The following is a 25,242-nucleotide window of genomic DNA, read 5'->3' on the forward strand; positions in this document are numbered from 1 at the left end:
GGGTTGCCGTGAGTCTGTCTGCGAGCTGCACCTCTCGCCTGATGCGGTTTTGAGCCCAAAAATGCCGGTTTGGGGTCAGGACGGGCCTCGCAGGGGGCTCACTTAGCAGCCTGCCGGGCCCAGCGACCTGCGGTTACACTGCCCCGCGCCTCGCTGCGGCCTTCGCAGTGCCCGGCGCCGCCAGGGCGGCAGCAGCACGCAGCTTTTTGGCTGCCCTTTCCTTTTATTTTATTACTTTTCGTCCCCTCCCGGCCCCGCGGTGCCCGGCGCTGCGCCCTCCGGCCGCCAGAGAGCGGCAGCGGGCAGGAAGGGGCAGGGGCCGCTTCCCCCCGCCTCGGCCCGGGGCGCCGAATGGCCGCCGCCGCCTAGCGCAGGGCCTGCGCCGCCTCCTGCTCTTCCTCCTCCTCCTCCTCCTTCTCCTCCTCCTCCTCGTCCTCGTCAGCCGCCGCCATGGGCCGCGAGTCCAGGTGAGGGCAGCGGGGGGAACAAAGGGCCCCGGGGCCGGGCAGGGCCGAGCGGGGCGCGGGGCCCCCTGAGGGCTGGGGCCCGGTGCCGGGGTTGCGGGAGAAAAGCCCCGAGCCCCGCCGGGCCGCCGTTCGCTCTAACGCAGACTGAAGGTGGTGTGGGTAGCCCGGCGGGCTGTATCCTGCATCGTACGTTTTATTTTTGCCGAGTTCTGTGCGGAGCCGCGTGCCTTTTGTTCCCCCGCAGCGGGTGTCCGCGCACCGCGGGGTCAGGCCCCTGCCGCCGGGGGCTGGGGCGGTTCGTGCCTCTCCGGCTTCAAACCAGCCCCGTAGTTCGCCACTGCTGTCGTGGCGTGTGTTAGTGCCAGCTGGTTTAACCGAACCGTCGGATTTTAATCCTAAAAGAGTGTTAGTGGTTAAAGAACCGTAACAGTGCGCGTCTTGTGTTCCTGCGTGCGGCCGTCCCTGCGCCGTAACAGCGTCCCAGATTCATACCCTGAGAGGGGCACGTGAGTTCAGATTTTAAGAAGAATCTGGGATTCAAATCGGTGATTCAGTGAAGAGCTGGGAACCCTCCCTGATACCTCTAAATCAGTTTCAAGTCGCTTAGCCCAGCCACCAGGACGCTGTTAGAGACTCGGGCTGCAAAATCCCCTGGGGGCTGAGCTCCAGCTGCTGGCGCCTGAGCTAGCAGGACCCCGCTGCCCGTCACAGCACGGCTTCCCTCCTGATAACGTGTCCAGTTTTAATTGGGCTCCGTGGTCATAACGAATGGAACTGTTTACAGAAAGCACGTAAACGCGTTTGTCAAAGCAGGCCACAAGTCTCTGAGGAATGAGCCTCGTACACGTGGCTCCTGCTGGCCCCGCTCCCGTGTCTCAGCCTCAGGAACACCGTCCCTTTCTTCAAGTTTATTTCTTTTTTGGGGTTGTATGGCGACCTGGATCATGGACCCAACAAATAATGTAAAAAGTGGTCTTAAACTTGTATGAATTCTCTAATCTAGTTAATGCCTTCCAAAAGTTGTGGAAGTTAAAGTGGGGAAATGATGGGAGGATGAGAGTGAGGGGTGGGTGGAGAAGGCTGGGGTGGGCTGCCCGGGTTTGGGTTGCAGTCAGATGTTCTCCGCAGTCAGTTCCGCTGCTGGTAGGCAGCATACGGATATCATGCCGCTACTGTACTGGTTCCAAATGTGCATAATACCTAAGTATAGGAATATGCTGAAATAAACTCTATTATTTTTAGCACCAATGCTGTTGTAATACAACCCTGTGTGGCAGTGACGGAAGAGAACAAAGGACGTGGGGGGGCTTGAGGTCTTGCTTTCTCTGCTTCTTCCTGCTTCCCAAGCCCAGCTACTAGGTTTGTAGGGAGCTTGTAGGGTCCCTGGGCTGCAGGAGGATGAACGAGGGAATTATTCTGGCGCTGAGACTGACAGTCAGGAATTGGAAAAGGATGAGATGGTCATGGTGGAGGTCCTTCTGCAACTTGTACATTCAGGTGAAGAGTCTCTGGGAAAATTCCTACCTCTACCCTCTCCCACAGTTTGGTTGGGATAAGAAGGCATTGGTGAGGGAAGAAAAAGTCTCCTATCTCCATCACACACCTCTGAGGCCTTACTAGCCTCTTAAAGCTTCTTTTGTGATGTTTGATGGCAGTATGGAATTACTTTTGATGTCAGCATTGACCATTGCTGTATCATATATGCTCGTGGTTTTATGTTTCTTTAATTGCTGTTTGACAGATTTTCCATTGAACAGAGCAATTTACACAGCATACCTGAATGAAAATTATACAAAAAGCAACAAAAATTGTTATATGTTTGGCAGATTTTATAACATAGTTTCAAAAAGACTTAGTATTTCCCTATACATAATAGAACTCAGTGGATTTTCTAAAACAGGAATTGTTCTTGATGCTCTAGTGTTCTCTTGAGGTGCTTCTATTTGCACACCAACAATTAAACAAAAATATGACCATGTAATTCCTCTAGTTTCAGCATCATAAGGAGTATATGTATATTAATCAGTTTTGCAAGATTATTGCAAATGTTTAAGAATTTAGCAAGTCCAACAAATTATAGTAAGTAATTCTTTTTGTCCTGTCCACCCAAATACGACAAATGTATCCTTTCACTGCAAGTTATTCTCGAGCTTATGTTCATCTTTTTTTGTAACCTTGCAATGCAGGCATTATCGGAAGCGCTCTGCGTCACGTGGCCGCTCTGGCAGCCGGTCTAGAAGTCGTTCTCCATCTGACAAAAGGGGAAAACGTGGCGAAGACAGACGCTCTAGGAGCAGAGATCGAGAACGCAGACGTGAGAGGTCACGCAGTAGGGACAAGAGAAGGTCTCGATCGCGTGACAGGAAGCGTCAAAGGTACGAGTTACGAATTCCAGTCAAAGTACATAAAAATGCTGTCATCTGAATATTGATGTTCTTCCTCTACAGTTAATTGCTTTGCTATTGTCCATGATAGATTTTACTATGCTTAATGTTTTTTCTTATTAGATGATGTCTTGCTGCTGGTGCTGGACTTTGTTAGCTCTTTGTGGTCTTGATGACTGTTGGATTCCTTTTACAACGTGTTCATCAATAGCAGGCTAAAATTGTATTACGATCACATGCTAAATAAATACAATTTTGTTCTGGGGCAGACGTTCAAGAAGTAGAGAGAGGGAACGAAGTCGGGAGAGAAGAAGATCCCGGAGCCGAGAGAGAAGGCGCTCTAGAAGCAGAAGTAGAGGTAGACGATCTCGATCCGCCAGCCCAAGCAAAAACAGGAAAACAGAAAACAGGTATTTGTGTTCTTGAATTACAGTCCATATCATGGTGACATAATATTGCAGAACTATTGGTATAATGGAAGGAATCCTCAGGCAAAACTACCAAAAGCTTCGGTTTGTAGCACAAGGAGAATATTCGATGAGTACTGTCATGATCTTTTCCCATCACTTAATGTGCTTTGATGGATCAAATATTTTTATATTTCTTACTTCAAGGTGTGTAAATACTAACGTGTATATGTATTAATTATTTCTAATGCACTTTGTTGTGAGAACGGTTCTATAAAAGAAAAAAGATCCAAGCGTTAATTTAAGACTGAAGTTGTGGCACCTGGGCGGGGAGTGGAAGGCAGTTGTTAACTTCAAAGTTAAAACTGAACCTCGTTCTGAAAGTTTTGTAGTGCTCCATTGTTTTCTCAGGTTCCAGTATCAATAAGGAACGGTTTGTGTCTCAGCATGTATGTGCAAATTAGTAAAATACAGGTGCTGTCTACCACAGACATTAAATTGAAGTCTTTAGACTTGTAAATTATTGGAGAACAGTAAGTTTTAGTTACCAGATTCGCTTGAGTGCAGTGTTCTCAGATAAGCTCTATCATTTTCTCTCAGATAAAAGCAGGGCTTTTAAAAATACTGGATAGGGTAGCAGCAGGGGATCTATAAACAACATCGTGGTGTCGTTTGTAGCAGGAATTTCTAAACTCTTTTCAGTGCCACTGATGGTATCTGAGCTCAGTGTTTCATCCAATCTTTACATAGAGGTTGTTCTTAAGAATATAAGCCAGTGAAGTTTGGAATCTGCCTTTTTAAATTATATTTATGTGGAAAAGTAAAGCATATAGTGTTACACTTCTGAGAAGGTCAAGAAGTCTGCTTTGGTAAAGCCACCGCCTGTTTTTTACCTGCTGTTGGTTGAATTCTGCGGGTGTGCTTAGTGAATATGGATTGGAGAGGTACTAGTCTTAGGGGCTTACAGTCAGATAAACTCTAGTAAATAGATCAGTCAAGAATTGAAACTTGTACTCTTCTAGATACTGACTTTAGAAACATGTAAAAATTTAACTACAGGTCATGTTCTTTTAAGTGTGGATTTTCAGTGGATTTTCAGACATAATTATAACAGGTATACTGTAAAATGAGTCCAGAAGTTGTAACAGCAGTCCATATAAAGAATAAGTAGGTTGACAACAGTCCAGAAATTGTGAGAAGCTAGAATGACAGTCTCTTGGAATGAGCATATGGTTTGCATTAGAATTGTCCAGTGGACTGTGAGGAAAGCTTAATGAGATTTAATAGGCTAAAGTGAATTTTACATTTATTATGAGTTAGCAGGAGTTTGGTTCAGATACAATAGGAAGTACATTAGGAGAGTAAAGTCTGTGATAAATGAGTTTTGTATGAAATGCAAATCTGCACATTAGTTCGGGTTCTGTAGGTACCTTTTCCCAGGGAGAGGTGTTCTTTTGACTTTCAGCCAGTACTGTATTCACAGGGGAATGTTCAAATTTCCATGGCAAGGAGCTAGATTGCTTTACCTTCCTCTAGAAATAGAACAAACAGGAATTTTTTAGCATCTCATTTGAACTGCTGTCTTCAAGGAGTGTTTATGCTGCAGAACCTCTAGAGTATCAGCAGTAAGTGCTCTGGAAATGAAGTCTGCAACTTCGTCCTGTAAAGAAATGAGAAGAACAGAACCAAAGCATGTGAATCAGTGGATTGCAATACATTGTGCGTTTCTGGCAGTTACAGAGCCTACTTCCATGAAACAGAAAGGCTCTGAGAAACAAAGAGTGCTTTGTAAGATGTTTGAAAATGTAACTGTGTTCATAGTTTTGTCTCTATCCAGCACATCTATTCTTCCCCAAGAAAAGCTGGAATGTTCTGAGAAATCTTTGTTCTTACCTTTCAGATCAAGATCTAAAGAAAAGACAGAAGGTGTGGAAGTTTCCAAAGAAAAGAAAAAAGAGAAAGAAGACAAAGAAGAAGAGAAGGATAAAGATGCTACTGCATCTACTGTGGCCACTGAGGTAGAAGCTTTTTTACAAATTTTATCTTTCAAGTTTATAAACCAAGAATTAAGCTAGCCATAGATTAACTACTGCATTAACATGGATTAATTACTACATTAACAAAAGAAAAACTATTCCTAGAGTTGTACACAATTCACGCTGAATGAAAAAGTACCCTCTTCAGTAACACAGACTGCAGTCACAGGGTATGCTTCTAGTTCTTGTCATTAGAAACATTCTTCTCAGTGCGAGGTTCCACATTGCTCAGACCACAAGCCACAGTTGTGTGTGAAGGATCTTTCCTTTTTAATGTATTAGATGTCAGTAGGGAAGCTGAAAAATCTTTTGGCATCTGGAACCAGGCAGGAATCAAAGAACAAAGGGGAAAGGAAGCATGCTTTGCCTTATTCCATATCGTGAAAAGATGTGCCTAGATGAAGAATTCCCCAAACAGCTGTTTTCGCTAACTCTTCCAAAACAGCATGTCGTTAGTAACCCTCCTTTGTTAATAGTCACTGCACTGTCAGCAAGGGCTCCCCATACATAAATCAATAATGTTTTTTTTTTTTTTGTCCTAGAAGGACTTTTGGAAGTAGAGGGCAACATGATAATTCCTTAGTTTTGTATGGGTAAATGGCTAAAATGAGTTGAAGATCATTGGAATATAATATTTTGGTCTAGAAAAAAAGAAAGCTTAATTCATTGGGGAATATTGTTTAATTCATTCTTATTTTTAACATTGTATACCAGCTGCTACTGTGGAAAAAAAAATTAAATGAATTTCTTACTTGAAAGTGTTAGAGTTGTTAGTATTTTTCATTTACTCATGTTGTGATAGGTCTGTGTATGTCCAGTGATCTACTGCATGCTCAGTTAAATTTGTTTAAGGAGAGATTTTTGTCTAAAGAAGCATAGGCTAATGCCAGTGACCATTAATTTTCACTATTCGGTGTGTTTTTTTTTTTTCATAGAATTTTGATCAGAACAAACTAGAAGAAGAAATGAGAAAACGAAAAGAAAGAGTGGAGAAGTGGAGGGAAGAACAACGCAAAAAAGCTATGGAAAACATTGGAGAACTGAAAAAAGAAATTGAAGAGATGAAACAGGGAAAAAAATGGAGTTTGGAAGATGATGACGGTATTTAATTTTTATATATAACATTTAAAACATTTTTGTTCCTAATAATAGTTTTATTGTGTTGTCTTTAAAGCATTTAATGACTTTTCATAATGTGAAATACAGAATAGCACAGCCTAAATCTTGTCATAACTTCAAATAGTTTAGAATACAATTGAGGTAACAAACTGGAGAGATTTTAAGGAGGAAAAATGATACAGTAATAAAGATAGACTGTAGTTACTTGGACAGACTAATAACTGAACATACGTGAACCCTCTTTTCCTCTCTTATTCCCATCTTTCTTGATACTAGATGATGAAGAGGAAACCGCAGAAGGAGAAAAAGAAGGCAGTGAGGTTGAAGATGAAGAGTTGGATCCTTTGGATGCTTATATGGAAGAAGTAAAAGAAGAAGTCAAGAAATTCAATATGAGAAGTGTGAAAGGTGGAGGTGGAAGTGAAAAGGTAAAATCAATTATTAAGACTTTTTAACTTTGTGTTTTAATATGAAAATGGTTTTGAAAAAAAAAGGTGAATGCAAAAAAGCAAGAAATAAGATGTATTTAGTGACTGTTTGGCTTAATGTGAATTTCATGGTATTCTTAATAAGTAGTTAGTGTTATCCTGATAAAATTTCACCGGAGGATGTGAAAGAAAAAAACAGCGTAATGCATTCACAAGTACAAATGTTCTATATATTTTATGCAGTATATCTTTTGTATGATACTGCAATTAATTTCTCTGACCTGTTTTTGCAGAAAACTGGACCAACTGTTACCAAAGTAGTAACCGTGGTGACAACCAAAAAGGCATCTGTAGAGACGGAAAAGAAAAAAGGGGAGCTCATGGAGAATGACCAAGATGCAATGGAGGTAATGGAAGTGTCTTGTATTTCTACTAAGAAAGGGCAACGTGCCTCTTATAAGAGGCATGAGAATGAGGATAGTCCTGGGATTTTTCCATCTGCTACAAGCTAGGCATTTGCTTATTTAATTTGCGGAACCATGGTTACACACTGGCTGTAAATAGCAAATGTGCTGTAGTAGGAAGAGTTGTTACAAGTGCATAAATGTCAGCTGCCCTCTCTGGATATGGGTTCAGTGAACTGGTAGCTGTCTCTCTAGTCTTTACAGTGTGCAGTTATTTGCATTTCTTGCAGTGGCAGATCAGCATGAATATTGAATTTTACGGAACAGTGCTCTGGGATTTTCATAGAGCCATCTTGCTCAGTGATTGGATCTGAACTTACTCAGAATTACTCTTTCGTACCCAAACTGCATTCATGAAATGCTTTCAGGAGATTAGGAATGTTGAGTCCTTAACGGGGTCATGTATGGTGAGGACTGAAGGGCTTAGAGGGATATCCTTGCCTGAGTTGTAGACCAGTTGTTCTGCAGCTTAGCTAGGTCATGCTCTGTGTTGCTGCAGTTACATTTCTAGTAGTACCTGACTAGTTTAGAGTTGGCTGAGTTGGCTGCATCTGTCAGAACCATGACTGTAATGGGGCACAAATCAGTGGTATGTTGGCTGTTGAACATACCTGATTTGTTTCCTCACTGTTTTAATACTTACATTGTATAGCAGTGATTATTTTTGAATGACAAGGCTGGTCCAGACAGTATTCATAAAGTCATAAAAATTGTATGGAACACTGTTAAAATTGAGGTTTGTGAGAAATGTAAAATAAATGGATAGAAGACTGATTGGGACTCTTGATATACTGAGAGTAGGTTTTCAGTGTCTGGTCTAATGGAATAAGGACTAATTGTTGCTTCTGAGCAAAGTTTCTGTATAAATGAAAAAACAGAGCATCTCAGAATACTTAATACTATTTAATATGTTACATATTAATAATAAGACATAATAACTTACACGCTAATTATAATTTATACAGTATTCCTCAGAAGAGGAGGAAGTTGATCTTCAGACTGCCCTAACTGGCTACCAGACCAAGCAGAGAAAGCTTCTAGAACCAGTGGATCATGGAAAGATAGAATATGAGCCCTTCAGGAAAAACTTCTACGTTGAAGTACCTGAACTTGCTAAAATGACTCAAGAAGGTAAGGGGAAGTAGAACCAGAACACCTTAGGTATTGTTAAAGAAAAGAATGTTTGACAGATACTGATTTACAAGAAAAAAGCAAATTCTGTTTGAACATAGAGTGGTTTTGAAGAAAGAATGTACTGTATTTTTTTTTGCTTCAAGACTTTTGGACCAGATGATCTTAGAGGTCTTTTTCAACCTAAATGATTCTATGATTCTAATAATTCTATGACTTTGGAATAATTTGGAAGAGAATTTGGAGGTGAGGGGGAAGTACTTTTGAGCAACTTGGTATGGAAAAAAAAAAAGAATCAGATCACCATTATTGATAACCTCATATAACCATGTATGAGACTTCAAAAAATGTACCTGAGTTCTCTCCACCTACATCATATATTTATGTGTAGCAAGCTAAAAGTTATTTTTTTGGTGCTTATAAAAGCAGTATTTCATGTTCAGGAACAGATCGAGAATATTTTGATCAAGGTAGTAGAGAAACGTCAAGAAATGAAACTTCATTGTGGTGCAAACTCTGTTTCAGAGGTGAATGTGTACCGACTGGAGATGGAGGGAATAACAGTCAAGGGAAAAGGCTGCCCCAAACCAATAAAAACCTGGGTACAGTGTGGTATTTCCATGAAAATTCTCACTGCTCTCAAAAAGTAAGCAAACAATTTGCAAACCATGTCATGCTTGATTTTGTTCAGTGTTTTATCATGCGTTTGTGAGAAAACCCTTTTTCATTGCATAAAGCAGCACGTCCATGTTTGTAGATGCTATGTATATGGTCATCAGAATGTTTCTCAATATTAACCCATTATAAGCTATTCCTTTTGCCATTTATGTATCGTTATTGCTTCTCATGTATCGTTATTGCTTCTCAGCTTTAAGCTGTTGAGTGACACTGATAGTTATATGTAAATATGAATATGCAAATTTATTCTAGCATGGCTGTGATTTCATGTCTGTCAAATCCTATTTTGTCCTTATAACCTTTTTTTTTTCTCCTTTCTTTAAGGCATGGCTATGAAAAGCCCACGCCCATTCAGAGCCAGGCTATCCCAGCAATTATGAATGGTCGTGACTTGATTGGCATTGCTAAAACAGGAAGTGGAAAAACAATTGCATTTCTGTTGCCCATGTTCAGGCATATTATGGATCAGAGAGCTTTAGAAGAAGGAGAAGGACCCATAGGTACAAAGCTTTTATTTTCAAAATTGGTATTTAAATAAATAAGCTCAAGCATACACTTGAGAGGGGTCTTCTGTACTTCTGCTGGTTATAGGGAGGAATACTAACTGACTGTCATCCATTAGTGAGCAGCATTAGTTAATGAACGCTGCTATTTAATGTTGTTCGTGGTCACTGTGCTATTTAATGTTGTTTCAAGAGTACTTGCATATCCATATATCTGGAAGGGAGACCTTTATTCCTTTGATTTTAAAACTTTGATATTTTTTCTACCCATCCTCATACTGTCTTATCTCTCTTTCTTGAAATGACTTTTTTTTAAAAAAAAAAAAAAAGTAAATTGTGTAGTAAGTTGCACATACTTCTCAGGTGCTTAAACTTCATTCCTAAAGATTAATTTTTACTGTATAAATAACATAATCTCTTACATTACAACATATGATAAAAATGCTTTCATTTCAGCTGTCATTATGACACCTACTCGTGAGCTGGCTTTGCAGATTACTAAGGAGTGTAAGAAGTTCTCAAAGACCCTTGGACTTCGAGTTGTCTGTGTTTATGGAGGAACAGGAATCAGTGAACAGGTATGCAAACGACATACCTTGTCAAATAACTCTTCAATTTTATTAGTTAAACAGTTAAACTGTTTGTGATAGATAATTAGTTTGGAATTGATTGAGAAGCTGTATTTTTACTATGGTTCTCCTCAAGAGTTATCTCAAACAAGAACCAGAAACTGTTAACTTTGTTTTGTTGCATTATCTAATATTACATGTTAGAGCCGTTTGGAGATTAGTTTCTGGGGTATTTTTCTACCCCACATTTATGGAAACTATAGGATTTGAGCTTACATGTCTGTGTATTGCAGCATAGCGTATTTACAATTGTGAATATATCATTTGTCCCTGATGTAACACGACGTTCCATACAGGCCCTTAACTGTACAGAAGCCATGTCTTCACTGTAGCTACTTCAAGTGGTAGTAACTTAGTTTGTCAGAGGTTACTCTTTTAGAAAGCATAGTTTTCCAAAGACTTAACAAAATTGCTGAGTAAAATCATTCAAATATGGCTGTTTTACTAACGTGAATTGCTTATGAAAGTAACAGCAAATGTCTTTCTTTTTTGTGAAGTCACGCTTTTTTTTTTTTTGCTAATAGTTTGTTACATTAATTTTACTGTGTTTTAAAATCAGATAGCTGAACTCAAAAGAGGTGCTGAAATTATTGTTTGCACACCTGGACGTATGATTGACATGTTAGCAGCTAACAATGGTGAGTAGAAAACCTTTAACTATGGAGAATTTTTTTTATTTGTTGTGTAATTCTAACAAATTCAGAAGATCATGTATTTTGATAAATGGTCTTATGGAATTTTCTTATATCTCTTCAGGCTGCACTATCTAGCTTCTGAGAATATATTACACTAGTAACAGGTTTAATCATATATTGGTTTGACTTTTTTGTGGGAGGACAGGAAATATTGCATTCTTGAAGAGTTTCTGAGAATGTTTATGATAGTTAAACATAAAATGTAGTTTCAAATTCCCTAACTTGCAAGTCGTTTAGATAAAGGTTATGTAACAGTTGCTTACTGTGTCTGCCTGTTGATCCATCACGATTGTTAGCGTAGCTCAGCAGTTACTCGCTTTTACTTGAAGAGTGACTGACTTTATCTGTTGATTTAAAATGGAAAAAAAAAGAAAAACACCTGACAAAAAAGCCCTCCCTAAATAACTGTAAAAGAACTGAGCTTACATCAAATACTCAGGTTGATTTAAACTGAGACACTGCAGCTTTAAGAGGTTTTGTCCTAGTGTAACCATTGCATGCTTGCTAGATAAAGTTTTATTATTAAATTATTCCACATCAAAACCTCTACTAAACTGTTGACATTATTTAACTTCTGTGGAAAAAGTACCTTCAAGAGATATAGAACTGGGCTTCCAAGACTTAAATCGTCAAAGGTAGGTACATTAATGCTGTTCCCAAGTAAATTTACCAAGTTATTATTTGGGGATGAAAGTGTTAAGGTGTTAAATAGATATGTAGATTTTAAGAAATATTTGTTACTTAAGTGTGAATTCCATACCTTTTATTAAAAAAAAAAAAGGCAGCACTAAATCACCCCCCAGAATAATTTGAAGATTCAGCTACAATTTGCTGGAGCTGAAAGGACCAAATTCTGCTCTAGTTTGACAGGCACAAGTCTGAGTCTTGGTTGTCAAAAATGTGAAAAATATGCTCCATTACAAGAGCACTCGACAGTGTCACTATACAGTTGTTTGGAACTGAATATGTTCACATATTTGTATCTTTTGAGAAGATGTTTCTTAAATCCTTGAGTTAAATCCTTCTGATGAAAGGGAACTTAGCCGTTTTGTTTGGGAAGGGTGTTAATTATCCTGTCCATCATCATTTCAAAGTATTCACAGATATACAACAGTTTTGTTTCCAGCTGTCCCAGAGTTTGGGGTGGTTCTTGTTTTTCAATTTAATAGCGTTTCTGGGTAGGTTTTAATCGTTCTGTATTCGATTTGAAAAGACTGCTTACTCTGTTCTATGCATATTAGCAGTTAACTAGAATTAGTGTGATTGTCCTCAAGTAGATATTTCTAGCTCCAAGGAAGCATTACAGATTATATGTGTAAAAGGAATTTTTCTGAGGCTGCAACAGTTAGCACTGGACTTTGCCTTCCACACATGCGCTGTAATCTCTAATATGTTTTTTTCTAGGTGGCGCTGTCAGATAATGGCTGATGTGGCTCCTTGCTTCATCTCAGTCTTAGTTTTATGATGTGTTTTGGCGAGGGCTGTTTTCTGAATTTTACAGGTTCTTCTGGCCCTATGATGGTATGCAAGAGAAGAGTTTGACAAAATAAAGGGCCTAGTGCATACTTACACTTTTCCCAGAATGTTTATTGAGATTAAAATGAGAACATTAAAATTCACTTTCAGTGAATTTTTTTAAAGTAATTAATGTGTTTGATAGAAGATAGTGAGAATATATAACTTTTAAAATATATATATTCCTGAGGGAAACTAGATTTCCTTTTGATTTTGTTTCCCATGTGTTTTTTCCTCTCCTTTCACAGGTCGAGTGACAAATCTCCGCAGAGTCACGTATGTTGTCCTTGATGAAGCAGACAGAATGTTTGACATGGGTTTTGAGCCTCAGGTAACTAACAACATGCCCGATACTGCCACAGTGTGTTATTTTTCATTTAAAGGATTTTGCAAGAATCTGTGCTATGTTATTATTAGACTGCCAGTAACCATTCAGCGAGATGTGCTGTATGTGGATGACAGTTTAAACTGACTCTTTAAATTTTGTGTTATCCTCACGTGTTTTGGTTTTGATAAATTCTTTTATTAGAGAAAAATTATGTTCTAATATATCTTTTTTTTTTACATGCTTGTTTTGGATATCTGTGGCTATGTTGTAGCCCTTTGTAATTCCTTGATGTAGGTGTCATATTAGTAGTTGTAGCGTACTAATGAACTTTTTCATGCCTCCTGGCAACATCCTGCAGGAGACAGGAATGAAATATTTAATATGTCGGTGACAAAAACAATACTTTCTTGCAGCTTTGGACATCCAGGGTTCTTTCAGTTATCTTCAGGCCATATTGTCCTCCAAAATTAGGAAGAATCCTTTATTTTGTTTCCTGAGCTGTAGGATTTCTGCTGGAAATCTTTGGATTTCTGTTGGGTTGCTGTGGGGTTGCATATTACCACTCAATTTCCTGTTGACTTCAGCAAGTTTTCCCTGTCTTGCAATGCTGTCACCTAAGTCCCAAGAGGAAATCTGTAAAGAAATGTTCTGTGTTCTGTATGATACAGATACCACCTAACTTGGAGGAAGACAGCTCGGTATGTGTATGAAGTTCAGTTACAGCGCTTGGGTATTAACAGGGAATGTTCTTTTAAACCAGGTTATGCGCATTGTAGACAACGTCAGGCCTGACCGTCAGACTGTCATGTTCTCTGCTACTTTTCCCAGAGCCATGGAGGCATTAGCTCGGAGAATCCTAAGTAAACCTATAGAAGTGCAGGTTGGAGGCAGGAGTGTTGTCTGTTCTGATGTGGAGCAACATGTTGTAAGTATCACACATATGCCTTCCTTATCTTCCTTTTGCTTACAAAACATTTCCAGCAGTACTGAATGTAAAAGGAGCTTTTATTTTTAGATCTTCAGTGAGTTTATTAAACATTAACTCAGAAAGAAAACATAACAACTTAATGTGAAAATGCAGTGTGATCGCTTTTTTTTTCTTTACTTGGTTTTGTAGCTGAGCAGCAGTTTTACCACTAGCTACAGAAACAGCATGAAAAAGCTATCTCCTGTTCCCAATTTTTATTTTTTATTCTATGAGTTTATTCTTCTGAGTGTGTTTAATGTTTTTTTTTGTTTGTTTGTTTCAGATTGTCATAGAAGAGGAGAACAAGTTTTTAAAGTTACTAGAGTTACTGGGACACTATCAGGAGAAAGGATCTGTTATCATATTTGTAGACAAACAAGAACATGCTGATGGGTTGTTAAAAGATTTAATGAGAGCTTCTTATCCCTGCTTGTCTCTTCATGGAGGTAATCTGTGATCCTAAGGCCTTAAATTAAGAACTCCAAACTTGAAAATTGGTATTCTGTAGTTATAAAGAGGAATGTTTTGCTTAATTCCTGTATAGTACCAAGTTAGAATATTTCTTCATAAGCAGGTTTTGCTTTGTAATTGGGAAAGATATTTGCTTCTTAATTTGAAATAGACATCATAGTTTTCTATAATTACTGTTCCATACGAAGCGTCATCAGATGCCAAATCTTGTCTCTGTGCAATGGGGTTGTGAACTGAATGTTAACACCTCTTAGGGAATATTCCTAGCCACATAATACTGTAGAGTAATGAATACCAGTTTGGGGGAGCATTATGTTAGCTTTTTTTTCGATGTTCCATAATAATAGCAGCTGTTGGTTCACGTTTCTGCCATCAAGAAATAATATAATCGAAGTAGTTTCGTACTGAGAAGAGGATATCTCTTTAGAATATTGTCCATCACAGAGTATTGTAAAATTGTATATAATAAAGAGCTCTTGAAAATACAGTCACCAATAAGTACAAAACCGCTGTTCGTGTAGTGCAACGGTGGAAGAGGGAAAAATATCCACATTCTTCTGAGATTTCCATTGTCTTTAGAGAACAGATGCAGCCTCTAGATGAGGTCTGAATTGAACATAAGTCAAATAGAAAATCTTATTAAAGAAACTTGAAAATCTTAGTATGGTAAAACATCTTTTTGTAGTGGAAAAGCTAAAGGTTTCATTACTGTGCATAGCAGACTAAGAGGTTTTTTATTCTGGATAATTTATGGTGCCTGGGAGTGCAAGCGTATTGAAATGTTCTTGGCGTGGGCTCTGGGTTGTTTGAAGTTGGAGGGTGTTTTGACCTGTGTACAAATTCTTTCGACTCAAAATCAGAAGGTAATTAGTAAAAATTAATAAAGAGCAGAGCTTTATAATCAACTGTGTTGTCTGGCTTCTTGCAGGTATTGATCAGTACGACAGGGACAGCATAATTAATGATTTCAAGAATGGAACTTGCAAACTTCTAGTGGCCACATCTGTAGCAGCGAGGGGCTTGGATGTAAAACAGTTGATGCTGGTGGTCAATTATAGTTGTCCCAACCATTACGAAGATTATGTGCACCGAGCAGGTCGAACTGGACGAGCTGGCAATAAAGTAAGTATAATCAGTTGCCTGTTTTGGTTATTATTGAAAAATCTGCCTTATTTATTGCTTGATAAAGGTGTCTCCAAGGGGTAGCTACAGAGGGAGTATTTTATGTTGTTGGTGGGAAAAGGATTTTCTTCTAGAAGTGCCTCTAAGGTTTTTGAGAGGTGATGCGTAAAATACGTTCTGAATTTTGGCACTGTGGAAGTTGGAACTTTGCATTTTTGTCTGTTAAATGGATGTTCTTTTAAATTCCATTTGTGGCTGAAAGTTTGGTGTTTTTCACTGTTGGAAATAAGCCCTACTAAGTTTATAAAATTCTGCTTTCCAAACTTAAAACCATGACAAGATTGAAAGGAAATGCTTCAGTTTATTCCATCTGTGGCTGATTACCTCTGTATCAGCTTCCTGGGAAATCACATTATTAATTCTACATTCCCATTAAAAATAAATAAATAAAAAGAAAAAATTACATACATGAATATCACAGTTACTTTTATTGACCAGAACAACAGCATCTGTGCAAAAGTGTTACAGTGAAGGTAACGTTTCTTTAGAGATTTGTCTTTACCATCTTTTAAATTAATTTTGACTAGGGATTTGCATATACGTTCATTACTGAGGATCAGGCACGATATGCTGGTGATATCATTAAGGCTTTGGAATTGTCCGGGAATCCAATTCCTACTGATTTGGAGAAGCTCTGGGCTGACTTCAAAGACCAGCAGAAGGCTGTAAGTAATCCTTTCTTCTGTAGTGGGCTTTGCTCTGGATTTAATGCATACGCACGTGGGTCCAGTTGTACACTTTGTACGTACATGAGTCATCTCCCGGAGTTCATTGGGAACAGATACGTGTGCCTTGGTGAGCATAGAAGTGTTTTCAAGATTAGGATCTTGGATGTCATTTACAAGACTGTTCTTGAGAATTTAAATATTGTCATCTGGTATGGAAACGCCTACTGTTCAAGGGGCGCTTTGGCTTTTATCAAAATTCACATACCAGATACTGACGCCCTTTCACAGAATGTGTATTACTATTTCTAGAGCCCTTGCAACTGGACATTGTTGTTTATGCTGAAAAGTGTAACTTCAGAGTTTTTCCAATATAAGAACAGATCTTTTTTACTGCATTTGAAAAACATTTTAAATGTATACTTATACAAAATCCCAGTAGTATACTGTTTCTATCTGATGACTCAACACAGCGCTTCTTATTGCACTTCATTGTAAAATACAGTACTTAAAATTGGAAGAGCTTTCTAGACACCCTAGGGTTTGCTTTGTTAAATAAATTACTTAAATTATTTGTATATTTCCATAGTTATTTCATGACTGTTGGAATTGGATTTTAAAACTTTTGTTTATACATAAAAATGCACTGTTTTTGTTTAGGAGGGAAAGCTGATTAAAAAAAGCAGCGGATTCTCTGGCAAAGGTTTTAAATTTGATGAAACAGAACAGGCTTTGGCTAATGAAAGAAAGAAGCTACAGAAAGCAGCTCTTGGCTTGCAAGACTCAGATGATGAAGATACAGCTGTTGACGTAAGTACCTGAAGTTTTTATTAAGGATTTCCAATATATTCGTGTTGTTTTTTATTTTCTGGTAGGTTATGTAACATGTTGCAGAATGCGTGGATTTTTGTTACTCCATATCCTGTGCTAGTGATTTAACAAGTTAAAATTCCATGAGTAGATCAATATGTGTTCTTTGATAGAAAAGATTCATTGCTATCCTATGAAGTTCTTGAAAGTCTGCTTCTGACTTAATGGTATTTTATACTTAAAATTATATATATATATATATATAGTTGCATAGGTGTTACAGAAAGTTTTTTTTCCTTGTAATACTAATCTTGCATGGATTAAATGGAATAATTGCCCTCAATTATAAACAATTTTTACTTGTAGCATTTTAAAGAAATTCATAGTAGCCTTTTACTATTTCTAAATCTGTTCTAGGTCTCTGTCTTAATATTTGTTAGACTGCTTTTCATGAACTTGAAAGTAAATACTGTGTTCAGACCTTTTCCTGATTACTAGATCATCTGTTCTGTTCGTCGATTTGTAGTTCTGGGCATGCTTCTATTGTTTATACAAGATTTACTTCTTCAAAAGGATGTAAACTAAATGCACCGTAGTGCTTACCATCTTTAATATGGCAAGATTATTTAATGGTAATTGTAGAGATCTAATAGTTGTTATTTTCTTTAGATTGATGAACAAATTGAAAGCATGTTCAATTCAAAGAAAAGAGTAAAAGACATGGGTACACCGGGATCATCGAATGCTCCTACGCCATCAGCTGGTAATGCAGAAAAATTGGAAATTGCTAAAAGATTGGCTTTGAGAATCAATGCCCAGAAGAATCTCGGAGCAGAGGCACAAGTATTTGTCCCCTTCCACTTTAAGGTAACATCTTTACAGAACAAATTTTATTTATTTATTTATTTAAATGTTTTTTAGATTGTGTTCAGTTTGTTTGTTTTGTGGATGTAGTTTTATGTAGTGTTTCTTCACTTTTAATATAATACTGCATTAATTAGCACATTTGTACTGGGCTAACCCTGTAACAAGTTGTAGGATTTGTAATTGAGCTAATTTAATATAGAACTCAAAATTCTTTGTCTGCCCTGGCAAAAAGTTAATTGTGTAATTTTATAAGTAATTAATTAGGTTTTGTCAGCTTTAGCAAGGTTGCAGAATATCTTTCTCTGCTGAACCATGTAATATACGGTTTGGACTTAGGTTAATGTGGTGTGCAATGTCCAAAGGTATTTTGAGCTGAAGGTACAAAAGACCAGTCAGATCTTCTGTGTGCAGGTGTGAGGGTTAGATATTGAGAAGAGGAAAAAGAAAAAAAAAAAAAAAAAGAGAAAAAAAAAAAAGGAAAATTTGAATATGTTTGTTATGTGGACATTTATAATAAGTAAAAAGTTTTAATGAAACCCATGCTGGCTATATAGGACTTCTTTTGGCTACCTTGTTTTCAACATGGACCTGCTTTTTTTGTTTGTTTTGGTTTTGATTGGTTGGTTGTTTTTTACAGGATGTGATGCAGCAGGCAACAAATGCTATCCTGAGAGGAGGCACAATTCAAGCTCCTACTGTATCTGCCAAGACCATTGCAGAGCAGCTGGCTGAAAAAATAAATGCTAAGCTGAACTATGTACCTATAGAGAAGCAGGAGGAAGAGAAACAGGATGGAGGACAAAATGAATCTTTTAAGAGATACGAAGAAGAATTAGAGATCAATGACTTTCCACAGGCAAGTAACTGTTTTGCTACAATCAACTGTAAACGACTGTTGTTTAACAAATCCAAGTTAGACTGTGGTTATTCCAGTAAAATGTTTTGTTTCTGTTTCTTATTGGACCTAGACAAACGTATTGCATCTGTGGTTACTTCTCAGGTTATAGATAAACAGTGCTTTGGATGTGTTCCATTCCTTGCCATACAAAAATCTTTTTACCCTCTGCCACTGACTTTTCCCATATCCAGATCTTTGCTATCTAGAATTCTATTTGAAAGGCCATTGTACTGAGACTCCAGTACTGCTCCTTGCTTTTTGATTACCTGAGTATTTTTGCCATTTGGAATACTGCTGCTTTAGTCTGCCTCATCTGTTACTCTGAGGATTTCTTCTCCCCAGTACCAAGCACAAATTACTTGTATTTACCTTTGAAGTTCTGCCCGGCTTTGCCTTTTTAATCAAGCTGTTGTGTTACCAGTTTGTTAACCTTTCTTCTCAGAAATGCTCTTAGTTCTTATTCTAAACTGCTCATTCATAGAACATGTTCTAGATCTTATAATATGTGCTGAGGATACTTTACTTCCTAACCCTTTCAAGATAGGCTTGCTAGGTACAGAACATTGCCTGCCCATCATGGCTAGACAGGGGTTCCATTTTCTGGGTATTTCTTTCTGCAAATAAGCAAATCCTAGATCTTCAGAATTTTGTAGAGCTACACCTGGAAAAACACCTCTCCCCGGGTCCTCTTTTTGTTCTGTAATATTTTGTAATACCTCCTCTAAAACAGTCATGTAAAAAGGGCAGTTCATCGGGGTGAATCATTGCTGCCGATAACGTCCCTGGAAAATCTTTATAAGCCTTTTGGGAGAGGGACTCATCTTATAGTGTATGCATATACATGCAGGTCTGAGACGACAGAGATAAATAACGTAAGATAAAATGATCTCCTAAAGGTACCTAAAGCAAGAGCGATAGCTGATTTCATAAGCTGTTTCTTACAGCAGTGCTACGCAACCATTCCATACCATTACATGTGCATAATGCGGCCTTCCTGATCATGGGTGCAGTCATTTCTTACAGTGAGGTTAATGCTGATGTGATATGTCCCGTCGAGAGAATATGTAAGAGGCAAAGTTTTGATCCAGGGACGTACAGATTGCCTTTTTAGGTCGTAGTTCAAAGCTGGCTTCTGGGAAAGTGGTTGTTTAAGGTCGGATGCGTGTATGCTCAGCCTACCAGAACTGAGAAGCGGTCCAGATGGAGGTTGTTCCTCCTGCCAGAAGTAGCTTTGCCTTCGCGTGAACACAGTTGGAGCTTCTCCAATCTTGTCCTAAGGTCTTCACCTTTGGATGCCAGAGCTCACCGAGTATTACATGTGAAAAATAAAATGTCTTGGTCTAGAAGTAACTTACAGCAACCTGCTACATATTTTCTAATAATTTTGTAGTCTAAATGAATGGGATGCATTTATCACGTGGAAGGATTTTTGAGGATACTTTAGAGAAGATTCATGATAATTTTACAAGGTCCTGAAAAACAAGTGACAGTGTTTATTCCCTAGTTATAGAGATTTTTAAGGTTCACTTAATTTTTGTCTTCAACCAATGAACTGTGTAGAAATAAATAGCATTATTAAATGGAAGTACCCAGTATATATTTGCCCTTGAAGTCTATTCATGTGCAAAAAGTGCTGAATAAAATACTTGAGTGCTGTTTCAGGAAATCGTGAGAAAAAATTGCAGGTTTTTAAACTTCCAGTGTAGTGAAATGGAAGGTCTTCAGGGTTCTTGCTTCAGTGGTACTGCGCATCCATTCTCTGTTCTCCTTCAGTAACTTTATTTTGCTTACATAAGAGGCAGATTTTGTTAAATATCCTTGAATAAAAATGTAGGTTGAAATTTTAGCCAGTTATTTTTAAAGTAGAATGCCGTGATCAATTTTCACAGTGCAATGTTCTTGTTTGTCTAAAATGTCAACTAACCTTTGGATTGCTGCTTTGTGTGATGCCTTTCTCCTTGTTGATTCTCCTGTATCCTTTACCTTGCAGACTGCCAGATGGAAAGTTACCTCCAAAGAAGCACTACAGAGAATCAGTGAATATTCTGAAGCTGCTATTACAATCAGAGGAACTTACTTCCCTCCAGGCAAAGAACCCAAGGAAGGAGAGCGAAAGATTTATTTAGCTATAGAAAGTAAGTATTCTTTCTTTAAATATTTCAGTTAAAGATGCTACGCTGGTTTTGTAATCAGATGTGGAATCTCTAAAGTCATGGTGTTTGGATATTGAGTTACAGACCCACTGTAGTTACTTTGCAAATAAGTATAATTACTAAGGAAACGCTCATTTGTCTCCATTCCCTTGGGCAAATGATCCATGGGGAGCACAGAGATGCTGCTCCTGAGAAGACTGACCTGCCCCAGAACAGCAACAAACATTTATGGAATCATTTTGGAGGAGAAAAAGAAAAGGAAAAAAAAATCAGCATAAGCGCAAAGATGTTGTCTGTGTTGGTGTGAAAGAAGGAAGAAAATGGAATTTTATGGGTTATGGCTGTTAAAGGTATAAGAAGTTACATCAACTACTACAACGGAAGCTTTGCTAACTTTGTGATCGTTGAACAGAGTCTTTCCTAAAAAAATATATCTTAGGTATTTCTGAAGATTGTAATTTACAAATGTCTGTTTTAAGTATTTTCCTTAAAACAAACTGCTGTTCTCTGTGGCAGTCTATGCAATACTAGGGTGTTCTTCAGCAAATAGTTGAGGATATTTGGCTTGTTCTACAGTGTTTGTGAAAATAGCCAGCATTGTTTATTCCATAGGTTTCACAGACAGAAAGTCTAAGATTTTTTGTTCTTTCTCCTTCAGGTGCCAATGAACTGGCTGTACAGAAAGCAAAGGCAGAAATCACACGACTTATAAAAGAGGAGCTTATTAGATTGGTAAGTGAAATATTCAGGATGCAGAGTGAAAGTGCCTTAACTTGTGCTTTATGAAATTAATTTCAGCGAATGCTGGCATTCAGACATACATTCTTATTAATACCAGGGACTCAAACCCGAAGATCTAAAAAAACGGTTTCCTTGAATAGCCCAGAAAAGATATTGCTTTGTTCAATCAACTAGACATACGGCTATTATCCAGCCAGCAGATGGAGATAACACATTAACAGAGATTTTTGACTGAATACCCCTTAAATAAATAGTCAGCTCCTAATTAATTTCCTAATTTCAGTGCAATCACGCAGGGGGGAGAATCATTCCCCTCATTTTAATACTTCATATGTCTTGAGAGATCGGTTTTGCCATAGCTCTACTGTATACCCCCCTAATAATCAGCTGTGTTCAGCTTCCTCTGTTTTCAAACAAGATGCTGTCTTGAGAAATAGTTTTTCTGAGTTCTGTGGCTGAAGACACCTTGGCTTACTCTGGAATAACCTTCAGTAATACTACATTAGACACAACAGTGTCTTTTTGGCTTTTTACTCTTAAGACACCTGTTCTCTCAAATTTGTCAGCCTCTGCCTAACAATGTCTTCTAAAGAAGGAGATTGCTAAGGAACTACTTATTTACATGTAATGTGGATTTACTGTTAGTGGGGTTTTATTGCAATTCATGTATCTATTTTCACTTTTAACTGTGATTTATCCTCTCCTTTATTTGCAGCAAAATTCATACCAACCAACCAACAAAGGAAGATACAAAGTTCTATGAGTATTTGGAGTTATCTGCTGGTGGCTGGTGTGTGAAACTTGTGGCTTCTGTTGTTTTTGCTGTTTACACTGCTTATTGTAAATTAAGATATTTTTTATTTTGTCTTGCGGACGTTTTTTAACAGAAAATTGTTACTTGCTGAGACATCTTAATTCTCTCCACTGAGGTTATCAGTCTTAAAGCAGACCAGTTTTGGCAGAGCATGATTTAATTTAAAAGTGCAGTATATACTTTACACCATAAAGAATATAAAACAGATTTTAATTTTCCTGACAGACTATACTGTTAAGTAAATTAAAGGATATTGGGATTTGTGTTGGAAATTGTTAGAATGTACCTGCTTCGTATTGTGGGGATGATTCGTACCATATCAGTTTATACTGGAATAATGATAAAACACCAAAATAAAGGCAGGATTTTCTCCTGATCCTTAGCATCTCTCTGGCTGGTTCCACACACATTCATTCCCTGTACAAACGTACCTCTAAGGTCAGAGAGTCTTGCAGTGATCAGAGTAGAGAATTTTATCCAGAAATACTTGAGGTCTAGTTTTAAGATCTACTCATCCCTTTTATCTCCTGTTTTGTCTTTATCATCCAGGTAATAGAATAACTCTTTGGTTTTGTTTTCTTTTTTCCTTTTTTTTTTTTTGGTAAAGTGAAATGTTTTTTAGTACAAAAATAATTTCCACATCTTTTCTAAACATCAGAATTTTAGGATTTGAATTTTTTTCTTCATTCTCTGACATAAGAATGAAAGCCTGTTTAGTTGAAAAAGAAATTGAAAAAAAAAGAAAAACCTCTTTTGTAATGAATATACGACTTTGTCACTTTTTATAGTGTTCTTATATATACCTTTAATGTGATTGTCCCCAGGGTTGTTGTCTTTATTACTGCTAGGACGTGGCTTTAAGTAAAAATTGGTAACTATTTCTGAGTCAATTCCACAGATATTGACTATCATTGCAGTCAATAAGCTACCACATTACTGGGACAGGCAAGACCTTTCTTTTTGAGGTCTCATCCCCATAACCATTAGTATTCATGATGGACACTTCTTGCTCTTTTAACTTTCATGTGTCTACTTACCTGGAGCATAAGCAGTAACAATTTGAATCGTCTTATTCTGGCAGCTGCAAGACTTTCAAGATGATGACTTTCAAAAGGACTTTTGTAGAAAGCTTTTCTTACCTGACACGTTGAGAAGAAATGTGTCATTTTAAAATAGCCGTGTATATACTGCTTTAACCCTGGTGAAGACAAATCATCCAACCTGCATCATAACTGTGTAAATTTAGAACTTCTGTTTCCAAACTTCGTGTAATTTAAATGGCCATTTCTGTTTGCATACAACTGTCAGTTATTCTAGCGTCAGTGTATCTTACTTTCAATACAGGAAAGTAATGATTGTACCAAATTAACAGTACACATTGAGGATAAAAACACCCATAATGTAGTACTTGACAACGTTAATACAAATAAGTCCTTAAGTTCAACAAAGAGAAGCACACACAATAATGTATTTCCAAATTTCAATCAGCAATCTCAAGCTAAAAGTCTATGGTTCCCTTTAAATCCATAAGGTTTCCTTCTGTTAAAAAGTGGGTTTTGATATGTTTCATACAACTAGTTTGTTGAATTGTCTTTTTGACAGCATCCCCCCAGAAGAGCGACAGCTACTGATGTATGTAGTGAAGAGCACTTTCAAGTTTGGACAGTCTGACATTTCTTTAAAAATCTTGTTTCAAAATGTTCATATATATATATCGGTATCTCCTAAAAAAACAAAAGGCATGATGGAGACATTCTTACGATTTCCAGCTTTGCACTGTTGGATTTCAGAGATGAAACGATGTGTAATCTTTATCTTCCTGGGGTTTTTAAATGCAATGTCAATATTCCTATGTTTTTTAAATTCCAGCAAAAATAAAAATAATTTCAATGTATATTTTTCAGAAACTGTCTTTATGAATAACTTTTGGTTTATGCTCTTATCTTGCTTCTGCATTTTTCTGTGAGCTAGCCTTATACTTTTTGGAGTAGGAAGAATGTCTAGTAACTATCACTTGTCATTATCTGCTAGAAATACAATAAGATGCATATCAGACTCAGTTAATGAGCTGCTGCTGTGAAGAAGTTGCAGTAAAGGTGTTTGAATACATGAAAACATAAGCCAGGAGAAAGAAACTCTCAACAAGTACACAAGGCAAAAAATAGTGGAAACAAACGAGAATAAAATTGGAAGAGAGAATTTTAAGTACTGAAAAATGTTATATATTTCTATATCTTTCCATGCGTGTCTAGGAATATAGATGAGAGCTTTATAAACATTGCCACTTCGGTGTTTTCCAGGGAAATGGCCCTGGACAGGTTCCTGTCACCAGTTGGAAGAGCCCAGGGGCGCTCTATTTTTATGTATTTCTTTATATATATATATATATATATATAGGCAGAGTTTGTTTTGTTACCTGCCCAAGGTGATACAGTCCTGGCTTTCTAGGTTACCTAGCGCTTCCAGTGCTTGAGTAAACGGAGTGGTATTTTGGGTGGCTAAATGAAAGATAATTTGATTTGGGTCATGAATGAGGTTTTTGCCTATGAGAGACTGCTGTTACTTCAGTAGAGCTGCTGCCAGGGTTAAAGAAACAGGTACGTGTACCTGTGGGAATGTGGCCTGTGGAGCTCTCAGAATTAGTGTAAAATTTTCTGCCATGGGCTCAGACTCTTGGTACTCTGCTCTAGACCTCTTTTACAGCATTTTCTAAGTTAGCCTGAATGCCCTTTCGGTAGGCTAGTGATAAATGGAGGTGGTTCTCAGCATGTGAATGCTGGTGCAAAACCAGCCCTTGCCACAAGTCTTCTCGCGGTGAGTTATTTGTGAGCGTCGTGCGCGGTCCCTTCGCTGTTTCTGATCCTGCGAGCGGGATGTGTGCGCGCGTGCT

At 37.9% G+C, this 25,242-nt stretch overlaps 1 protein-coding gene across 3 annotated transcripts; it reads left to right on the forward strand.

The window, feature by feature from the left end:
- The first annotated feature begins 303 nt into the window (after positions 1 to 303).
- DDX46 (DEAD-box helicase 46) lies at positions 304 to 24,246 on the forward strand. Of its 3 annotated transcripts, none has more exons than XM_083798906.1 (24): positions 304 to 467; positions 2,654 to 2,842; positions 3,121 to 3,261; positions 5,159 to 5,276; positions 6,230 to 6,395; positions 6,690 to 6,841; positions 7,135 to 7,248; positions 8,271 to 8,436; positions 8,962 to 9,082; positions 9,439 to 9,614; positions 10,074 to 10,195; positions 10,806 to 10,884; positions 12,705 to 12,787; positions 13,545 to 13,709; positions 14,035 to 14,197; positions 15,151 to 15,344; positions 15,932 to 16,069; positions 16,730 to 16,879; positions 17,549 to 17,746; positions 18,384 to 18,602; positions 20,635 to 20,779; positions 21,456 to 21,529; positions 22,254 to 22,328; positions 23,434 to 24,246. In XM_083798906.1, the coding sequence occupies exons 1-23, from the start codon at positions 451 to 453 to the stop codon at positions 22,299 to 22,301; spliced, it is 3,138 nt and encodes a 1,045-aa protein (XP_083655032.1). In that variant the 5' UTR covers positions 304 to 450; the 3' UTR covers positions 22,302 to 22,328; positions 23,434 to 24,246. The 3 variants fall into 3 exon arrangements, with proteins under 3 accessions (XP_083655032.1, XP_083655033.1, XP_083655031.1); XM_083798907.1 differs by having other exon boundaries at positions 23,955 to 24,246; XM_083798905.1 differs by having other exon boundaries at positions 22,254 to 24,246.
- The last annotated feature ends 996 nt before the right edge of the window (positions 24,247 to 25,242 follow it).

Source organism: Anser anser (genome assembly GCF_964211835.1).
Source record: "Anser anser genome assembly, chromosome: 14".
NCBI classification, from domain to species: domain Eukaryota; kingdom Metazoa; phylum Chordata; class Aves; order Anseriformes; family Anatidae; genus Anser; species Anser anser.

Coding starts and splice junctions, on each gene's coding strand:
- DDX46 (XM_083798905.1), top strand. Junction 3,262..5,158: donor AACAGGAAAACAGAAAACAG/GTATTTGTGTTC, acceptor CTTACCTTTCAG/ATCAAGATCTAAAGAAAAGA. Junction 10,885..12,704: donor CATGTTAGCAGCTAACAATG/GTGAGTAGAAAA, acceptor CTCCTTTCACAG/GTCGAGTGACAAATCTCCGC.